General features: G+C 38.2%; 2 protein-coding genes and 1 long non-coding RNA gene across 8 annotated transcripts; 1 reads left to right on the top strand and 2 right to left on the bottom strand.

The window, feature by feature from the left end:
* Positions 1-365: 365 nt before the first annotated feature.
* pttg1 (PTTG1 regulator of sister chromatid separation, securin) lies at positions 366-3,429 on the bottom strand. Of its 4 annotated transcripts, XR_003051892.1 has the most exons (7): positions 3,263-3,355; positions 2,425-2,515; positions 2,199-2,338; positions 2,032-2,116; positions 1,674-1,826; positions 631-1,571; positions 366-402 (listed from the first exon to the last, which is right to left on the bottom strand). XR_003051892.1 is itself a non-coding variant. In XM_017039473.2 (6 exons), exons 2-6 carry the CDS (start codon positions 2,510-2,512, stop codon positions 1,489-1,491), a joined length of 549 nt encoding a protein of 182 aa, XP_016894962.1. In that variant the 5' UTR covers positions 2,513-2,515; positions 3,275-3,429; the 3' UTR covers positions 1,413-1,488. The 4 variants fall into 4 exon arrangements, 3 of the variants coding, with proteins under 3 accessions (XP_016894962.1, XP_016894964.1, XP_016894965.1); XM_017039473.2 differs by lacking the exon at positions 366-402 and having other exon boundaries at positions 1,413-1,571; positions 3,275-3,429; XM_017039475.2 differs by lacking the exon at positions 366-402 and having other exon boundaries at positions 1,413-1,571; positions 2,032-2,113; positions 3,275-3,428.
* Positions 3,430-4,272: 843 nt separating this feature from the next.
* On the top strand, positions 4,273-16,870 carry septin6 (septin 6). 3 transcript variants are annotated; one of them, XM_008326468.3, is made up of 11 exons: positions 4,291-4,388; positions 7,318-7,432; positions 8,617-8,812; positions 8,996-9,182; positions 10,269-10,430; positions 10,853-10,949; positions 11,750-11,918; positions 12,071-12,203; positions 12,296-12,486; positions 12,862-12,908; positions 14,678-15,482. In XM_008326468.3, exons 1-10 carry the CDS (start codon positions 4,359-4,361, stop codon positions 12,863-12,865), a joined length of 1,284 nt encoding a protein of 427 aa, XP_008324690.1. In that variant the 5' UTR covers positions 4,291-4,358; the 3' UTR covers positions 12,866-12,908; positions 14,678-15,482. The 3 variants fall into 3 exon arrangements, with proteins under 3 accessions (XP_008324689.2, XP_008324690.1, XP_008324692.1); XM_008326467.3 differs by lacking the exons at positions 12,862-12,908; positions 14,678-15,482 and adding an exon at positions 16,682-16,870 and having other exon boundaries at positions 4,273-4,388; XM_008326470.3 differs by lacking the exon at positions 12,862-12,908.
* LOC112488135 (uncharacterized) lies at positions 15,708-16,682 on the bottom strand. Its single transcript, XR_003051893.1, has 2 exons — positions 15,995-16,682; positions 15,708-15,951 (listed from the first exon to the last, which is right to left on the bottom strand). It is a non-coding gene; the product is annotated as an uncharacterized LOC112488135 (long non-coding RNA).
* Positions 16,871-18,584: the final 1,714 nt, after the last annotated feature.

Genomic DNA, 18,584 nt, shown 5'->3' with positions numbered 1-18,584 from the left:
TCGCAGCACCCCTACCCGCCCCCCCCTCCCCCGACTCTCACTCCTGGCCGTGGGAAAACAGCGGAGTCCACGGCTTCCTGCTGCTGCTGCTGCTGCAGCCGAGACCTGTGTTCGAAAAGAGAGTTCAATATCTGTGGGCCACACCGAGGGAGGAGTCGACCCAAACCGGGAATCTGAGATCCAGAACTCGTAGGCTCTCCACATACAGTTGGACTCAAGGACCTTTTAGAGACAACAAGACTCTGTGTGTCCCTGGTGCTGATTCAGCCCACATTTCTCATTAGTCAAGATCCTCCTTCCCGTCTTCTCTGAAAAAATATCCTTTCATTTAATCATACTCATCAAAAAGAGCTGGATTGTTGTTGTTTTTTTCCCCGAACACTGGAACAATTTTCTGGTTTCCTAAAAGAGAAGAAAAATATTGACGGACTTTTCACAACATTTTTCCAAATGCAAACTTGAAAAGTCATGACTGAAACCGAAGCTCCTCCTGTGATCAAGATCTGAAATGTTTTGATCAGCTGATCTCATGGTTTTAAAAATCCAAAATTTCTCATAAACAAAATCATCCCAAGCATTTCAGTTGGAGATCAGAAGTTGTTTTTTTTTTTTTTTTTTTTTTTAACTAACCTGTTCTCAGTCCAAAGCCCAGTAGTTTTTGTGCAGAAGACGATTTCAGTCAAAGCTTCAGGGCGTTTGTTTAAGCAGAGGAACTGAGGCAAAGTCCATTCTAATCTCTAACAGTAAAACCAGTGTTAGAAAATCCTGCACATGTGACCAGGAACTGAAAGAAAAAACAGGAAGTATAAACAGTGAACGCTTCACAGCCGCTAACACTAATTTTCATCCTCTACTCCAGAGAGCTTTATATTGAAGTAGCAATTGTTTTTAAGATTGGGAGAGAACAATTGTTTAATGTCAGTATGTAAAAGTTGAGGCATTCCTACACAAAAACAAACAGCAAATTGTACAAACATGTTTAGCAAAATCTGATTTATTTTTAATGTATGTTATGATGCATTTTCATCAACACCCTTACTCAAAGTGCCATATTTTCAATTTTCCTCTCTTGCCTTGCAGGATAGGAACTTCCCAGGTGTTGAAACATCACTGGACTTCCTTAGTTTCCCCACTGAGGTTAGCAGTCTGGCTAACCTTTATCCTCTGTTAGGTCTTTGAATCTCAGCAGCCCATGTTGTCTGGCCTACAGGAACGCAACCACCTTGGTAAGTGACCTTGTGCAATACATGTATACTCTACTCCTTAAGTAATATCAATTGTACACAGGAATACAGTTCATGAGTCACTTTGTAGTGTATTTAATTGAATTGGCAAAACATTTAGTTTTAGTCAACATCCGTCATCACTAAACATTGAATTTAATATTAAAAGTTTTGAACGTTAACCTCAACTGAAGTCATTAAAAATGTCATAAAAATGAATAAAGTCACTTTATTACAGAATTAAAAACACACAAAAACAACACAATTAGTCCGTGAATGGTTCTGGAGGAAGAGCAATGGTCAGCTCATCGATGATCTGAAGAAAGGTATCCAACTCTGAGTAGTTATCTAAGGGGAAAAAAAGAAAGAAAGAAAGGTTTTACTGCACATCTGGAGACTTAGGTTTACGCCCCAGAGCTGTTGGTTCGTTTTGTGCACAAATTCTTATACCTGAATTTTTCTGCATCTCTGGGAGTGGTTGTACTGGAAGAGGCTCAAAGCTTTCCTCGTGTTGACCAAGAGAGGGAGGGAATGATGCCAGTCCATGAAGACAAAGGCCACGGAGAAGCAGAACGTCCTCAGGGATGTCGTATTTCTGAAACTCTGGGAAAGAGAAAGCCGGTCTTTTTTTTTTTTTTTTTTAGGGATTTTCTGAATGTAGTTTTGTAACAGTGTAGTATCTGTAAGAGGAAATCCTTGTCATTTCAAAACCTCAACATAATAGAAATCTTGGGAGAATCCTGTAATATTCTACCGAGTTTATAGTTAAGAAAACATGCTCATAAGTAGGAATTTCCAATGTAGATACCAAGTGGATCATGATGGTGGAGCGTCTCAACGTCAGGAAGCTCTTCCACTTTTGCCTGAGCGACAGCTTCAACCTTCAGCTCCTGCTGGGAAAACAAAATGTCCCGTTTAGGTTCCGGAATAAACCGATTTGTTTCTACCATAAATCCTCTTATGGAACCTTCCAACCTGAGGCTTCAGCAGTTTTTTCTCACGCGGCTGAACCGAAGGGGTTGCGTTTTCAGTGACGACACCTAATGCTCTACGTCCAGAAGGTGGCAAGGGAGTGCTGAAGGTTTTACCTTTTATCAGAGTTGACTTCTGGTTCTCTGCAGAGGAAAAGAAGGTAACTGGGTTTGCTGCACATAAACGATGGCCGTTTGGGAAAGTATTGCTTTGCTTTGCTTTTACGTACCTGGGGCAGAGTGAAGTCTCTGTCGCATCTTTAAAGAAGGAACAGAAAGGCACGCATTTTCCTGCTCTGCGAAGCTTACAGTGCTCATTGTCTGTAAACACACACATTGAACTTCAGCATCAGAATCACAACAGACAACATTAGGAAAAATCAGACTTCCTGTAAAATGTTATGGATCCAGCTAAAGACTTGATCAGACCTTATACACCTAATATATATCTGCACTCCAATTTGTTGCTTTGAAAATGCATATAAGTTACCTAAAGACTTGATCAGACCTTATATACCTAATATATATCTGCACCCTAAAATTCCAAACTTGTTGCTTTGAAAATGCATATAAGTTATGGCCAGAGCCTTTAGTTACCAAGTTACTCTCATGTGAAACCAACTGCCAGTATTTTACAGTATAAACAGGAACAGGTTCCACACCAACAATGTGTATCCAGTGTTTACAAACCATTCAAGTGCAAACTGTACTGTCACAAATCATTCCTGTCAGTTTCTAAACAGGTTTATTTTTATAACACAAACAATGACGTTTAAGTAGGATTAATTCACTTTTAAGGCAGTGGACCGACTCGACTGTAAGGTGTTTTTTTTTTCCTATAATTTGAAACCCAACACAGTCCTCTGTCTGTAACCGAGTACTAGCATCATCTCCTCGTCACATTCAGGTTAACGTTGGACAAAACGTATGGCTGTTACAAACCTAACGCCCTTTTGAGCCAACGTGACAAACAGTGAGCTAGTCAACAACGCAACCCGGCAGTATTTGGTCGCGAAGCTGTTTAGGCATGATTTAAAAAGGAGAAATGTTGTTTAATAAATTACTAACAGTTATAGTTACCGTATCGGTGGTCAAACTCGCTGAGCAAACACTGAATAGAAAAATCAGAAAATCAAATTGAAAGTCGCCGCGGCTCCTTTTTAAATTCACTGCTCATTTGTAATTGGTCCATTAGTCACACGTGACTCTTGCCAGTGACGAAGGCATTACGTTCTACAAGACGCTTCCTGTTTACTCTTCATTCCTTAGATTTTAAAGAATTAACCGGGAGAATTACACAAAAATGAAGAAAAATAAATCTACTTACATGCAAAATATTTTTTGTAGTCAAGGTTTTTGTTTTAATTAACACTTAAAACTTCCTGTATCTATTTTATTTTACACATAAACCATGTACATTCAAAAAGAAATAGAAATAGAAAAAGAAAAAACACATTTTATACAATTTTTAAAATTATTGATTCTTTTTTTATTTGATTGGTTTTATTTTCGCACAGAAATGTATTACGTTTTTTATTTTATTTGTTTGCAACCTCTTCAACCTTTTTAATTTGTTGTACAATAGTATATTCTATAATAAATGTCAACGCTCCTTTATTATTTTCTATATTATATTATATATTTATTCAAATTGTGTTAATATATTTTGTAATTGGGTAAATAAATAATTATGTATAGACTATAGGACCAATTATGAAAATGGGTGACTACTAACCTTTATAAAAATTCAGTAGTTATAATTTATTTTTATAACGTGTAATAATTTATCTATCGCGTGACAGAGCAAGCACTATGTTGTGTTTTATTCTTTATTATAATTAGTTTCTTTTCTGCGGTTTCCCTTTTTCCTCACTGGGTTATACCATAAAAGCAGTATTGGGGGTGAGATGTTTTGTTTAAGTGGTCACCCAGTCACCGAAATTGTGCTAAATTAATTATTATTAATTAATTATTTTTGTATATTCATTATAGAATATTCTTTCTTGTTATGGCTGTGTTAGTATAAGTCAAACAACGACACGTAAAAGCCAGTTAATAAACAGTACACCCCTCAAGCTAAATGATGTCTCCATCAGGTTTTCCTCCTCCTCCGGTGAAGTCGCAGCAGCAGCGGATCCTCGTTCTGCAGCTCATTGCTTCTGTCATGGCGTCAACTGAGATTGCAAGACAAGCTGTAAGTACAACCATTTAATGTTTATTTTCTTCATTCGTTTTTCAGTATCATGGAACCTTTTAAGATATTTATTATATTTTAATTGTAGAGAACAAACTTCCGTTTCGTGGCCAGCCGGAGATTAGCTCTTCGCTAGCCTTCCTCTCAGGTTCATTTAGAAAAAATCAACTTAAACGGAAATAAAAAAGAAAAATTACAAAAGTTTGCATTGATTACAAATAATAAAGCATATCTTAAATAATGTAATTGTTAAGTCAGTGTTATGTTGTTTAATCGTATCTTTTATTGACACGCTTACGTGCTCCATTTCACATTATTTTAGAATTTCGTGAGCTAACCAGGTATGCCCATTTTATGTCCTTTTCAGCATTCCAGTTGAAATTGTCTAATAACCGAAGCTTTTCGTTGGGTTTCTTTTGAACATCAAAGTGTTATATAACAATAGTATAACCGCTCGGAAGCCATTCATTGTTAACCGTGTCATTTCAGAGCTGCTGCTCCTTATTTCCGTTATGTGTTGTTTTAATGTCAGTCCCGTTAACTTTAGCTCGGGCGTTGTCTGAGCCCAGAAAACCGAGGAAAGCTCAAGCCTATTTATCTAAAAACAACATCTAGACGTAGAAAAGGGCAAGTTTGTAATGGAGGATAAGAAAGAGGGCACAGATGGACGGATAGAAATAGGGTACAATATTCTGCTGCCCACAGTAATAAGAGTGACAGTTAAATCACAACCATAAAACATATCATACAACACCATTGCTGTTTTTAGCCCCAAATTACTTTCTATATGAATGACTGTTGGGTACAAAAAATACTGGCCAAAATGGACCTATTTCCAATGCTATTATATTTTTGTATGTAAATTATTAACATTTCTCTAAAAAAGATTTATCGGATCATGATAAAATCCACAGAACTCTGATTTTCTTGATGGTGGTTTGTCGTACTTGAGGGTTTTGTTACGGCGTGGTCAAAGTATTGCTTTCAATGTCCCTATACGGTTAATAAACCACAACTAACAGTTGGCCTGTTCAATGGTTTCAGGAATGTTGCAATTGCCGCTGAAGGATATTGGCTGTTTGTCAATTTATTTACATCGCCCCTGCTTTCCAAATACGACCGCAGCTGTTTGAAACCATTTCCCACCATCTCAGTAATCCACAACTGTTGTATACCAATGGTTTGTCTTGTGATGGTTCAAGATGAAAAAAAAAAAAACAAAACAAAACACTAAGCAGTAGAATGTTTTTCTCTCAGAGTCTTTACCACAGTGGTAACAAAGTGTTATGTTGAGCTCCAAAATGACTGGTTGTTGATGCTGTAGCAGCGCCGCTGCTTCTGCCATATAATCTAAATTCTTTTCATTTCTTCACCTCATATTGTTACGTAGGCTGTGGAAGACTCACAGATATGGAAGTGCCTTCTGCCAAACTCACACCCACGCACACATGTAGAAGCAGGGTTTGAACACCACAATGCTTTACGGTTGGACACCGTCTAAAAATTGTGATCGAATTATTTGTGTTGAGGTGCACTTATGCAGAGATATTGTTGTTTAGGGTGAGATTTTTCATCCTTTTTTTTTTTCTCCAAGAATGACTATCTGCATTTCTGTTCAGTAAAGTACAGTACAGTAAGGATTGTAAACCACGTGTGTTTGGAAAAAACTGCATCATATTTGCAAGGTCGTTCTATGTTCATCATATTTGAAAATCATATTTGCAAGGTCGTTCTATGTTCTTTGTTGTCCTTCTCACCAACTCAGAAATGCCCTTTTCACGACTTCAGTTGTCAGTCATCTTTGGAGCCAATCATTCAGTGAGAAAGTCTTGATTCCCAGGTCTGGTGCAAATGCACACGGTTTTACGTAATGCTCTTGGTTAAACTAGAACTGCGTAAAGTTCTTGTTAAAGCTGTCGTCCTTTGTTTTTTGCTTCTTCTCTGTTTTTTTTTAGTTTTGTCTCCTAGCTGTTAAAGTAAACTGTATACTCATTCTGAGAGCTCTTTGTTGGTCTAACTTGCCATCACCACATTTCCATATAAGCACATTGTTTTAACTGCTGTCACTGTAAGAGCATAAAGGTTGCAGCGAAGGAAACAGGAAGTGAATAAGAGAACACCTTGGTTAGTCTGACAAAGCCAGACGTGGTGCGAACTGTGAGTGGTTTTTGATTTCCTGAGTATTGACACAGACTGGATTAGGTCTGGGGATCAAGAATGGGTTCTTGAGGAGAATAGTTTTTACTAAATCACTAAGGTCAAGTCACCATCAGATTAATTTATACATTTTATATTACTCAAGATAAATAGAAGATGGAGTGACTTTATAAAAAAGCAACACAAATCTTCCGAGCTTTGCTGTGTTAACTTTTTCCCAGGGTCACCAATGTTTAACAATATCCAAAAATAGTGACATTAAGGGCAACTGGACGGAGTAGGTTTTTTTTTTTTTTTTTGAAGACGTTTCAACTCATGAAACTTCAGGAAAACTACTCCGTCCAGTTGCCCTGGAATTTTTAATTTTGACCGAATTGATACGACCTACAAGAGACATTGACCACTGTGTTAGGATTTGTTTAGTTTGATTTAATAGCATCATAAAATTTTCATGGAAGGGCTCTTTATGCCTTCTTGTCACGGATATGCCTAAATAGAAAAATTAGTTTTTCTCAACTTTATAAGGGAAGCTTCTGAGGTCTAAGTGTTTCATCATTAATGGGGAAAAGTTCAATTTTATTAAGATTTAATTTATACCCTGAGAGAGCAGGGGGGCCAATGAAGCCATTGGATTGGAGATGAAAAGCAACAGGTCATCAGCATAGAGTGAGACTTTGTGCTCCACGTTTCCCCTCTTTGAAATCGGCGGCTAACGCCTCACGAAGCATCAGAGAATTGGTGTTACATTTGAATATGATCTTTTCAATTTTAGGGTGAAGGTGCTCGTGCTGTTCCTCTGTCAGGCCATGTGGGCTTTGACAGCATGCCGGACCAGCTGGTCAACAGGTCCGTCAACCATGGGTTCTGCTTCAACATCCTCTGTGTTGGTGAGTCTCCACACCCTTGTACACACTTGTTATTCAGGCATCCAGTGAGACCATATAGTTCTCAGTTTTTACTGACATGTTTGTGATTCTCCTCCAAGTTAAAAATGACAGAGCACTTTTAGTGAAAAGAATGTGTTTACTTGTATTTTTTTTTTTTACTGTTTGTTTTTTTTTCCTGGAAATTATTTTACAGTTCTTACAGTTGGTTTTGATGTTTTAACGCAAAATTATAGCCAGTTTTACTAAGTTTCTCTACAAGCCTGGGCATATTTCTAACACAATACTCAATGACACAATATTTTTGAAAAATAATCTGTTTTTATCATTTGTGTCTTTGACTATGGAGTGGCTGAATTGACATTGTTTTACTGGGATTGTGAAACCACTTTTTGCTGCATCTAATTAAAAAAAATGTTTGAATGAAAGTTAGTCATCTATATTGGCTGCAATCTGCTCTAAATAACACATCAAATTACATAACTGTAAGAATAAACGATTTCTCTCGCTGTGACTAACGCACATCTCAGACTCCGCAAAGCTCCTCAATGCATCATGTGCCTTTGGTTCGGAGGAAGATTAGGAAGTTTAGTTTCACAGGATGAGTCCTAGAAAAATGGGCTACAGCGACGAGGCTGTGGGTCAGTGCACACAGAGAGGAATAAAAATAGATTTTTCTTTCCGAGTGAGCTCTCTTTCTGAGTCATGTGACATCAGCAGATAAAGCAGCAGGCACTGCTGCTGTTTCTGTGCTTTATTTTAAAATAAAACAAAAAATACACTTGCACTCTTCAAGATATATCCTGGTGTATATAGAGGAGAAGAGCTAGACATGTTTGTTACAAAATGAAGACCTTGACGGGTGAAGGCGCTGACCTTACTGTGGATGGGTTCATATTGTCATTTATGGTTTAATTGAGACTAATCAACATCCATGGTGTTGCAAAAAAAACAAAAAAACATCCATGTTTGCTCTCTTTTACTTTAACTGAAAACACCCATGTTTGCTCTCTTTTACTTTAACTGGCTCAGATCAATGTTATAAACGTTAAGGATTTTCCATTATAATTTAGTTTTATGTTCATTTTGAACTTGCCTCAGATCTGGTTTGCACCTAACGCCTTCTAACCTTGGATCCAGGTTTGTAATATTCCACGTAACCACGTGTTGTCCTCCTTCCTCTGTAGGCGAGACAGGCCTGGGTAAATCCACCCTGATGGACACGTTGTTCAACACCAAGTTTGAGGGCGAGCCAACTCAGCACAACCAGCCGGGAGTTACGCTTAAGTCCAACACCTACGAACTCCAGGAGAGTAATGTTCGCCTCAAACTCACCATCGTCAACACTGTGGGCTTTGGTGACCAGATCAATAAAGAAGAGAGGTAAGAATGGTACCATCATAAATAGAGTTTTCATTTGTAAAGTATTCAAAATATGATGCATCGTGATTTGCATCATGTCCGACTTAAAGGTTCTTACAAGAAAGTTTAATTAGCATCTTAACTGGTTATACGTTTGGGTTATAAATCAGTTTGAAAATAGTTTCCTTATTGTTTTTTTAACAGCTACAAGTCAATTGTGGAGTTCATTGATGCCCAGTTTGAGGCGTATCTACAGGAGGAGCTGAAAATCAAGCGCACACTTCACAGCTACCACGACACTCGCATCCACGCATGTCTGTACTTCATCGCCCCCACGGGACACTCGCTCAAATCCCTTGACTTGGTAACCATGAAGAAACTGGACAGTAAGGTCAGTTCTCATCACATGACGTAAAGCATGGCTTGTTAAACATTACCCTTCATATTTAAAGGGTTAAGTAAAAAAAAAAAACAACTGGACTGTCTTGGTTTCTAGAAGACGCAACACCTCTCGTCCAAGAGGTGTCTTCGGTTCTGAAGTTGCCTTTTACTTAAGTTTTTCAGATGAAAAAACGTATAATTAGAGGCTCGTTTTCAATTTCCAATATGGGGGAATTCTCTTTCAGCCATTTTCACCAAGATTATCTCCAAATATTTTATATTTTATTAAATCATCAAGATATATAATGTAGCGGTCTTTAACAGGGGTTTTCGACCCTTACGGGGTTCATGTGTGTACTTCAAGGTGATCATGATGATTTTAAAATAAGACATGAATATGTATATAACATTATTCCAATAGTTCATTATTGAATGCAGTATAACATGGTACATTTATATTTAGCACGAGGCCCAGTTTATTTTCATATATTGTATGTAGTTAGGGTTCTGCTCTGTCTCCTTGACCTGAAAAAATTGAAAAAAAAAAAAGAAGAATTTGGACCCCTGACATATAGTTTTTCAACTTGATAAAGGTTCACAGTTAATAATCCACACACCATCTCTCTCTCTCTCTCTCTCTCTCTCTCTCTCTCTCTCTCTCTGTCATATATCTATAATTGCACTTAGTGCAGTGACCTCGGCCTCCCATGTTTAAAGGCACTTTGCCCCGCTGATTTGCATGGAGCTCCTGTTTTTTTTTTATAAAAAGAGCAGAATGTGTTTGTCAGAGTAGCTGTGGCCCGGAGCCACTGCTAACCACAGTCAGCTCCTGGTAAGAACCTCCTTTGTTTACATGTTCACCCTGGACAGGAAGGATTCCAACGCAGCTGAAAAAAAAAAAAAAAAACACTTCTGCAGACTCTAAATGCAGCCACATATTTTCACTCACGTGAGCTCAACACCCTCCGGTGGTTTTAATTCGAGGGAAATAGTTGTTGTGCACTGGCTGCTGTTGTGGCCCTGAGGGAACCAGATACAGATAACAGATGGATAGATGGCTTTTTTTTTGTTTAATGTCAACTTTGTCCCCTTTCAGGTAAACATCATTCCAATCATTGCAAAGTCAGACGCCATCTCCAAGAGTGAACTGACCAAGTTCAAAATTAAAATCACCAGCGAGCTGGTCAGTAACGGTGTCCAGATCTACCAGTTCCCCACTGACGATGAGTCCGTGGCTGAGATCAACTCAACTATGAACGTAAGTGCCCTAATCAGGAAACTTTTTGACTCGCGGGCCGCAATTGACCTAAAATTGAACGGGTGGGGGCCGGGTCAGGAGCAGATAGATGGAGCGTTTGTGTGAACTAAGATAAATCACGCATAAAGGCTAAAATGCTCAAGTTCTTTTATCATTTTCTACCCCATCTATTGGGGAAATGTGGGCATTGCAGGGATAAGGCATGAGTATAATGATAATATAAATAAATGATATAATTTGGAAAAGTTTGGCGGGCCGGATTAAAAAGCTAAACGGGCCGCATCCGGCCCCCGGGGCCTTAGTTTGCCCATGCCTGATCTAGAGGCAATAAAAGAGGAACTATTTGCTAATAGGGTGCAATCTATTTATTGTGTGATGCCACTGTTTTCTACCAACGGTCACCATTTCTACTTGCATTTCAGAGTCATTTGCCCTTTGCTGTGATTGGGAGCACAGAGGAAGTGAAGATAGGAAACAAAATGGTGAAGGCACGGCAGTACCCCTGGGGAACGGTGCAAGGTAAGCCCACGGGTCACGTAATATCACTAGGAGTGAGAGTCTCTTCTTTCTCTTTAGGTTCATATTTCTTCTCAGCAGTATTCAGCAATATTTTTTTTTTTGCAGTTTAATGCGTTTTTCCAAAATATCCCTCATATTTCATTCGAGCATGTAGCATGTAGCTTTTCACAGACCAGGCTCATCGCTCACTAGCAAGAGCTTGAGGAGCCACCGGTCTCCTTTAGGTCTGTGATATAGGAACACTGCAGTTATGCAGCGAACTGCGGAGGCAGCAAGAATGGAAGAGGAATGGGAGAAGAAATGTGCTGTTTCTGTGCAGTTTATATTTATATAAACTGCAGTTTATATGATTTATATTTAGTAATGTACCTACTGAGAACTTTCGTTTGAAGCGGCTGTAGCTTAGAATTATTTTCCAATACTTCTTTTTGGAGTTTTTTCGTTGTGATATAGGCAAATAAAGGCAATTGGCTAGTTATCTTTGCAGTTAAGTCTGTTTAGCTTGTTTAAATGAAAACAGTTTCGTGTTTATTTTGCATTTTTGCTGTTTGTCCTAGCATCCAGCGACAGGTCTCTAAAACACACAAACATGTTAATGTTCTTAGCGTCTAAAAGTGAGGAAAGACAGCCGGGGTAAATCTCTATGGTTAAAATCACTGCAGCGTAAATTATTAATTGGTTATTGACTAAGTGACGCTGTATTATTTACTGTATCCGATCCTCAGTTCTGGCGCTGTAATGTACCCCGAGCAGTGAATTTAACACTGATGTGACATCATCCTCGCGTCTGTTTGTTGCAGTGGAAAATGAGAATCACTGTGACTTTGTCAAATTGCGAGAAATGCTGATCAGAGTGAACATGGAGGACCTGAGAGAGCAGACTCACACACGGCATTACGAGCTGTACCGTCGCTGCAAACTGGAGGAAATGGGCTTCAAGGATACGGACCCTGACAGCAAACCCTTTAGGTCTGCTATCCTCGTCTTTGGAAACAGAATACTATATATATATTTTTTTTTTATTTTATTTTTAAAAAATCCAGTTATCCAGTTAAACATTTTTTTTACTACAAGCGTTCGTTTATTTCTGATCTAAGACCTAAAAGTATTTTCCCTTGCAGTTTGCAGGAAACGTACGAAGCAAAGAGAAACGAGTTCATGGGCGAGCTGCAGAAAAAAGAAGAAGAAATGAGACAAATGTTCGTACAGCGAGTCAAAGAGAAGGAGGCCGAGCTGAAAGAAGCAGAGAAGGAGGTATTTTCCTTCGTTCGTTCGGCAGAAACCTTACGGGTTGTTTCTCGGGTTTCTGCCTCTGACCTGTGACTCTCGTGTTGCTGCCCTTCCAGCTGCATGAAAAGTTTGACCGTCTAAAGAAGCTCCACCAGGATGAGAAGAAGAAACTGGAGGAGAAGAAGAAATCCCTTGACGACGAGCTGAACACCTTTAAACAGAAGAAGACGGCGGCCGAGCTCCTGCAGAACCAGGCTCAGCAAGCAGGGGGCTCCACCACACTGAAGAGAGACAAAGAGAGGAAAAAGTAAGTTCTGCTCTCCCGTGTTCTCTGATGACAGGTTTTTGGAAAAGACGTCAAAGAAGTGACTCGTACAACGGCTGACGCAGTCTGGGACTGTGACGTTTTCTGATTCGGGTCTAACACGTTCTCTTCACTCAGCAACTTGCTGTGTTTTTCAGCCGTCTTGGTGTCCTGTCTCTATCTGCGAGATAAAAAAAAATTAATCAAAACTACTTTTAGTTCCAGGCCAAGTCTCTCTGTTTGTTTTTTTGTTTTGTTTTTTTTTTTCCAGCCCAAGGATTCCTAGACTTTTTCTGCACGTTGGGCATGTTGTGCATGTTTAGTAATGTGCTCTGTTTGTGCCCCGTGTCACCCACACTACATCGTAATGTTTTCCAGTTAACTGCTCCCACACTTGCTGCATGCTGCATGAGGCGTCTACACTGGTAAGATTCACTGATTCACTTTCACACACACACACACACACACAATGGGAACCTGGACAAAACACACTGAGCAGTTATGGGTATACATCTGTTGAACCTGGACAAAACATACTGAGCAGTTATGGGTATACATCTGTTAGCTTATTTTGATTGGTTCAGAGTATAAACAGTTTCTCCCTTGACTTTTTTTATTATATAGAAAAAAGCTTCAGGAAAATAGCATTTCCACAAGATCTCAGATACAAGGTTTGCTTCAACTATAAGATTTATTTTGAGATGAAAAGCACTTACATTTTAGATATGTGATGATAAATACTTAAAAGAAGTTTTTTTTTACTCAATAGGAATCATACTAGAAAATGAAATTGAAATATAACAAAAATCCAAAATCTAACATGGATTTAATTTCAAATTAAATCACAAATCTTCAAATGATTCATCGCGAGCATTTAGGATATTTGAAATAGTTACTATAATATTTACTGAGATAGAACATTACCGATTTGCTTTAACCTACGGCTCCAGGTCCGTTGCAAATCGAATACTCCAGATCACGGAGTCACACCTTTACCTCTATTTTTACCCTTTATTTAGTGGAGCTGATTTCGATGTTTGCACTCTGAGAAACAGCTGCGTTGATACAGATTTAAAAAAAAAAAATTCTCTCAGTTTTTGTCAGCCACTTCCCCCCCAGACACGTGGTCCAGTTCCATCTGTCTCTGTGTGTGTGTACTCGCAAGAAAAACCTTTTTTGACAGTAGAATCTTTTGAGTCATCCGTCGTCACACAAAGAGTCTTTTCAAAAGGTCAACACAGACGAATGGGGAAACAGAAACAGAAATGTGGTGCTGTGTCTGCTGATAGAGACGATGTGTCACATGACAAAACACCGGTTTGGGACTGAAGCCCATACAGAGGAAGACATTGTTCTCACACTCGCACATTAAAGAGGAAGCTGCAGCAGCAGAGAGCAACACACACACACACGCGCGCGCGTGTTCACCCATCTGTAAACAGCAGCAGTCTAGACGTTAATGTCTACAGTGAGGGCTGTTACAGTGAGGGCTGCGGGGCTGTTTAGCCGTTTAACGACAAATAGGATGCAAATGTGCTGCAGGTAACAGGAGAGCATCTCTCTACCGAGTTCTAGCTTAGATTTTGAAGACTAGAAAAGGAGTATTTTTTTTTTTTTCCTTCTTATCTACTTTTGGGCTGTGGGGTGTTTGGAATGTTTAGCGTTGGGAATGCGGAGAATTGGAAACCTGGAATGTGATGACTGTTGGGCATCAGGATTTGCAGCATTGGTAGCTAGTAGTTAGTAGCTGTATTGTCATCTAGTGTTGTGAAGTCAAGTCCGATCCATGTGGAAAGGACAAATGATTTTCTAATTCTAGTACAGGTCAAGAAGTAACTTTATCCTCATCCAGTGTTGGACAGTTGAGGGTAAGGAACGTGGAGCCTTAGGACTGTTGGACAGGTTTTGATTTAAAAATGTTTGCCCTTTTCTGGTACGTGTGTAGGCGTTCAGAGCCAGACGAAGAGAAGCAGAGCTTAAAGTGATGAGAAATGGAAATGGAAATATAATTTTGGTACAAGTCTGGAGCTGTTTAGAATCCAATTTGTTAGGCTTAACATTTAAGTCCCGTCTCTCAGGTCTGTCTTTGATGACGTCACAGCTGAAGTGTGCAATCATATGATCATGTTTGAGTTTAAAAAAAAACAACAACAACAAACAAAACAAAAATAACGTCATTCTTTCTCATTTCCAGCTGAAGGATTCCTGTAGAAAAGCGCCCAGTTTGGCCACCCTTCCTCCTCTTCCTCCTCCTCCTGTTGTGAATGACCTCCTTCCCCATCACTTTATTTACCCCCCACCCCCATCCACCTTACCCATCATCCCATAATTTCACTATCCACACCCCTCCCTCCCAAATCCCCTCCAACTGACCCCTGACTCTGGAAGATGCTGTGGTTGCTCAGTTTGGTTTCACCCATTATAACTGCATCATTTCACCTGTTGTTGTGTTGTTTAATTTTTAAAAAAAATTTTTTTACACTTTTTTTTGTTAAACATTTTTAACTATGAATTTCAAATTACATTCCATATTTTTTTTGTTGTTATCCATTGTATTACTGCATGTTTTAGTTTTGTAATATTAACACGTTGACATCGAATTAACAAACCTAAAGTAACCGTTTCAGACCCTGTGACAAAGGTTTGATGCGTTATCTCTGTCATTTGATTCCTTAGGCTGTCTATCTGTGATCTCTTTAACGAAACTGAGCCTAAAATAATATCTAGTATTATAGTATTTTACTCTGTAATCCAATTGCTGAGTCTGAGTTTCTGTAATAAGGACTGAGACAGGGACCGGTCCATAGTGTCATAAATGTGTCCAATCAGACAGGAGACTGGTATCCTGAGTTTTACTTTTGTCAAAGAAAGTAATTTAAATATCATTTAGATGCTCACATTTGTGGATTTTTTTTACTCTTGTCCATTTTTTTTTCCGGTGCAGTTTGACTTAAGATGTCTGCATGAATAACTGTGAGGCTAACCCTTTTTTTTTTTTTTTTTTTAAAAATACACAACTCATTCATCCTCATTTTTTTTGTATTTTTAAACCAACCTTTCCATCTTATTTTGCACTTTTTTTTATAAACCCAAATGTGATGTTTTGTACGTTGATGTCTGTCAGTGCAATTGTGCTTTTCTATGTATTTTTTATCGATGGCACATTTAAGAGACGGTTGTCTCTCTATGTCTGTCATCCAGTATCGACGATGAGTGTTTGTTTTTTTTTTCTTCTGATTTTGCTGCATATAAAATAAAATAATAAAGGCCAATTTCTAACAAAATGCTACTGATGTGCCCAAAATTAATTTAAGCTCTGTTGAGGTGTTAGAAGGTAATGTGCTTCTGAAGGTTTTTTTTATTGATCCTGTTATAAAATGTAACAAAAACAAAGTTGGAGAGAGAGATGTTAAAGAAGGACTAGAACTTGCTTAAATTCCATAAAGGCTAAATATAATGAACTAAAACCTCTTCCTTGAAGGACTAGAACTTAAATATAATGAACTAAAACCTCTTCCTTCCTCCCTCCTCCCCAGTCTCCTTGGTGTCTCTCTTGGTCTTACTACTGTCTGTGGTGTCACTTTTCTTCGCAGTAATCCATGGCTCTGCACTGAGTAGCTCCTGGAACCTCTGCGTTCACAGGGGGGGAATCAGCCTCTTTGGGTCCTCGGTTCCTCACATGAGAATTCAAAAGTCTTTGTGGAGCCAGAACCCTTCAGTGTTTTCCTGATCCTGATGTTTGTTATGCTGATGTGCTTTTTTTCCCCCCTCCCTACTGCATGCACTTAACTTTGAACACGTTTATGTTAATACAAATGTCTGTCTTTTCTTGTGTTCACCTGTGTGGATAAAATGATAGCGTCCCCCCTACACTCTGTAACCGACGCACACTCACTTTTAAACAGTAGTGAACGCTAATTTAAATAATTGTATTGGTGCTTCAGCAGTTTTATATTATGAAATATATTAGAGGTAAATCAAGGTATTAGGATATAATCATCAATTATTGAGACTAGAGAAAATAGCTTAATAAAAAGTCAAAAGTTTATGTTTGTTTTTCCCTGTGGATATACAGTTATTGTTTGACGTCACAATCTTTTCTGCATGGTTTTATATTTTCTCGTTCCGTGCTTTGCATATACACTGTTTTAAATAATAATTCCTGCATCTTTCTTCTTCTCTCTCTGTTTCTCTTCAGCTTCTTCTAAATCCTCCTGGTCTACTCAGCGGGAGGAGAGATCTTTCCACTTCAGCATCGTTTCAGCATCTTTTCTCCTTCCTCCTTTTTCCTCCCGCTCTTTCCTCCTCTTGGCCTTTCTCCTCATCTCATCTCCTTCCATTGAGCCAGATCCGATGTTGGTCTTTCTAAGCTCTAAAAAAAAAACAACAAAAAAGAAAACACACCCAAGCAGGTCTGAAAACAAAACCACCACAAATCAAACTTGCTGCTGATGTTTTTATGTCTTAATGTAAAAAAAAAAAAAAAAAGCAGTCTCTGTAGTTTTGGGTTTTAATTTTACATTTTTACACTGTGAAAATTAAAAAAAAAAAAACAACAACAACTCACCAGTTATTACCTGACTTGTTTTTGTAATTTGCATATTTTTATTTTTTTCTCTGACCTGCAGCCCACAGAAGAAAAAACAGGTCACCAGTCTATGTCAATGAATGACATAAACCAAAAAAAGTAGGTCTTTCTGAACCAAATCTGGTGTCCATAAATATTGGTTAGGTTCTCCTGACACTTGTTTTGATCAGAAAATTGAGTCTGCTGCACATGTGCGGTCCTGTACCACGCTTATAATCTTGAGAGCCGTCTTGTGGATCTATGGTGTTGACCCCTTGTATACCAAAAGTCCAGAATGTGGGCCACAGTTTTTGATCCTATGTAAGATTCTAATACTTTATTATGTGACCACTTTGGGCCAGGAATTGACTTTAAGTCACTTCGGATTTGTTCTTAGGCGAGAAGGTCGAGTTATATACACAAATACTATAGAATTTATAAAACTCTTTTATATTACTGTTTGTAACAGGTACTCAAAACGTGACTAAGTGGTTTTAAATTTTTTTTCATTGAAACATTTTGACCAACATACTGTTTGTGAGATGTACTCAAAACGTGACTAAGTGGTTTCAAATTTTTTTAAAATTTGTTTTTTTCATTGAAACATTTTGACCAACATATAGTATGAACTCAATTGTCATTTTGGGATTTTTTAAAAAACACATCAATTGAATTCTGTTCAAACGTGGTGCCCTAATAATATACAAGTTGTTATTAGATTAATATAAAAAGTTAATATTTGTTTAAAATGCTTATTATTTATGTTACGAATCAGACCTGTCTATGGATTAAGCATATTTTACACATTTAAACTTGTTACAGTAGACCGCATTCATTGGCCCACATTTAGAAATACTGGACCAAACAACAGGGAAACACATGAAGGATACCAAATGGCTTCAATGTAAATTTTTAGGATTTTACCAACATTCGGAAGACTCGTTCGATCACCAGATCTATAACAATTTTAGCACTTCCCGATATGCTGCCCCTTTTGGAAACAATGGAGATCGCATGACCTCGACTCTTAATTCCACCCTGCTCTTTAATTATCGCCAGACTTTTTGTGTCCTGCATGAATCTTTTAATGGCTGCTGTGAAAAGAGTAGTTACAACCCTTATTGCTGTTTTACTCAGAATTGTTCAAAATTGTAATTGTATATTAATTCTCTCCCGGGTTTCTGTTGAATCTTTTGCTAAATATCCAACTAAGAGCCTAAATCGCAGATAGGAGTGTTTAAAAACGAAGGTTTATATAATTTATAAGGATCTATTTTGTGTATTGAAGTTGAGACATTTTATGGGCGATGGTGTGCTTCTTCAGTGTGGAGTTTAAGTGTCAAATGTTGTCATAGATTTTTCTACAATCAGAAAAAAAAACCCCTCCGCAGTCCTACAACGAAAACAAGTCTCTGACTTTGGTTGAATTCAATTGATGTACATTTTGAATAAAATGATGGTTTAAACATTGGTCTTTTTCTTTTAAATTATTTTATTTAATACATTAAGTCTACATTTGTCCAATGGAGACTTA

The sequence above is a fragment of the Cynoglossus semilaevis genome, chromosome 15 (assembly GCF_000523025.1).
Source record: "Cynoglossus semilaevis isolate Cse_v1.0 chromosome 15, Cse_v1.0, whole genome shotgun sequence".
Lineage (NCBI taxonomy): Eukaryota > Metazoa > Chordata > Actinopteri > Pleuronectiformes > Cynoglossidae > Cynoglossus > Cynoglossus semilaevis.
This window is presented reverse-complemented; position numbering and strand designations above follow the sequence as displayed.

Bases quoted from the DNA above. Each gene is read 5' to 3' on its own strand.
- pttg1 (XM_017039473.2), bottom strand. From the start codon at position 2,512: ATGAGCACTGTAAGCTTCGCAGAGCAGGAAAATGCGTGCCTTTCTGTT. The intron at 2,339-2,424 runs GTACGTAAAAGC...TTTCCTCTGCAG, and splicing joins GAGACTTCACTCTGCCCCAG to AGAACCAGAAGTCAACTCTG. The intron at 1,572-1,673 runs GTATAAGAATTT...TTTTCCCCTTAG, and splicing joins AGAGATGCAGAAAAATTCAG to ATAACTACTCAGAGTTGGAT.
- septin6 (XM_008326467.3), top strand. From the start codon at position 4,275: ATGATGTCTCCATCAGGTTTTCCTCCTCCTCCGGTGAAGTCGCAGCAG. The intron at 4,389-7,317 runs GTAAGTACAACC...TTTCAATTTTAG, and splicing joins CTGAGATTGCAAGACAAGCT to GGTGAAGGTGCTCGTGCTGT. The intron at 7,433-8,616 runs GTGAGTCTCCAC...CTTCCTCTGTAG, and splicing joins CTTCAACATCCTCTGTGTTG to GCGAGACAGGCCTGGGTAAA.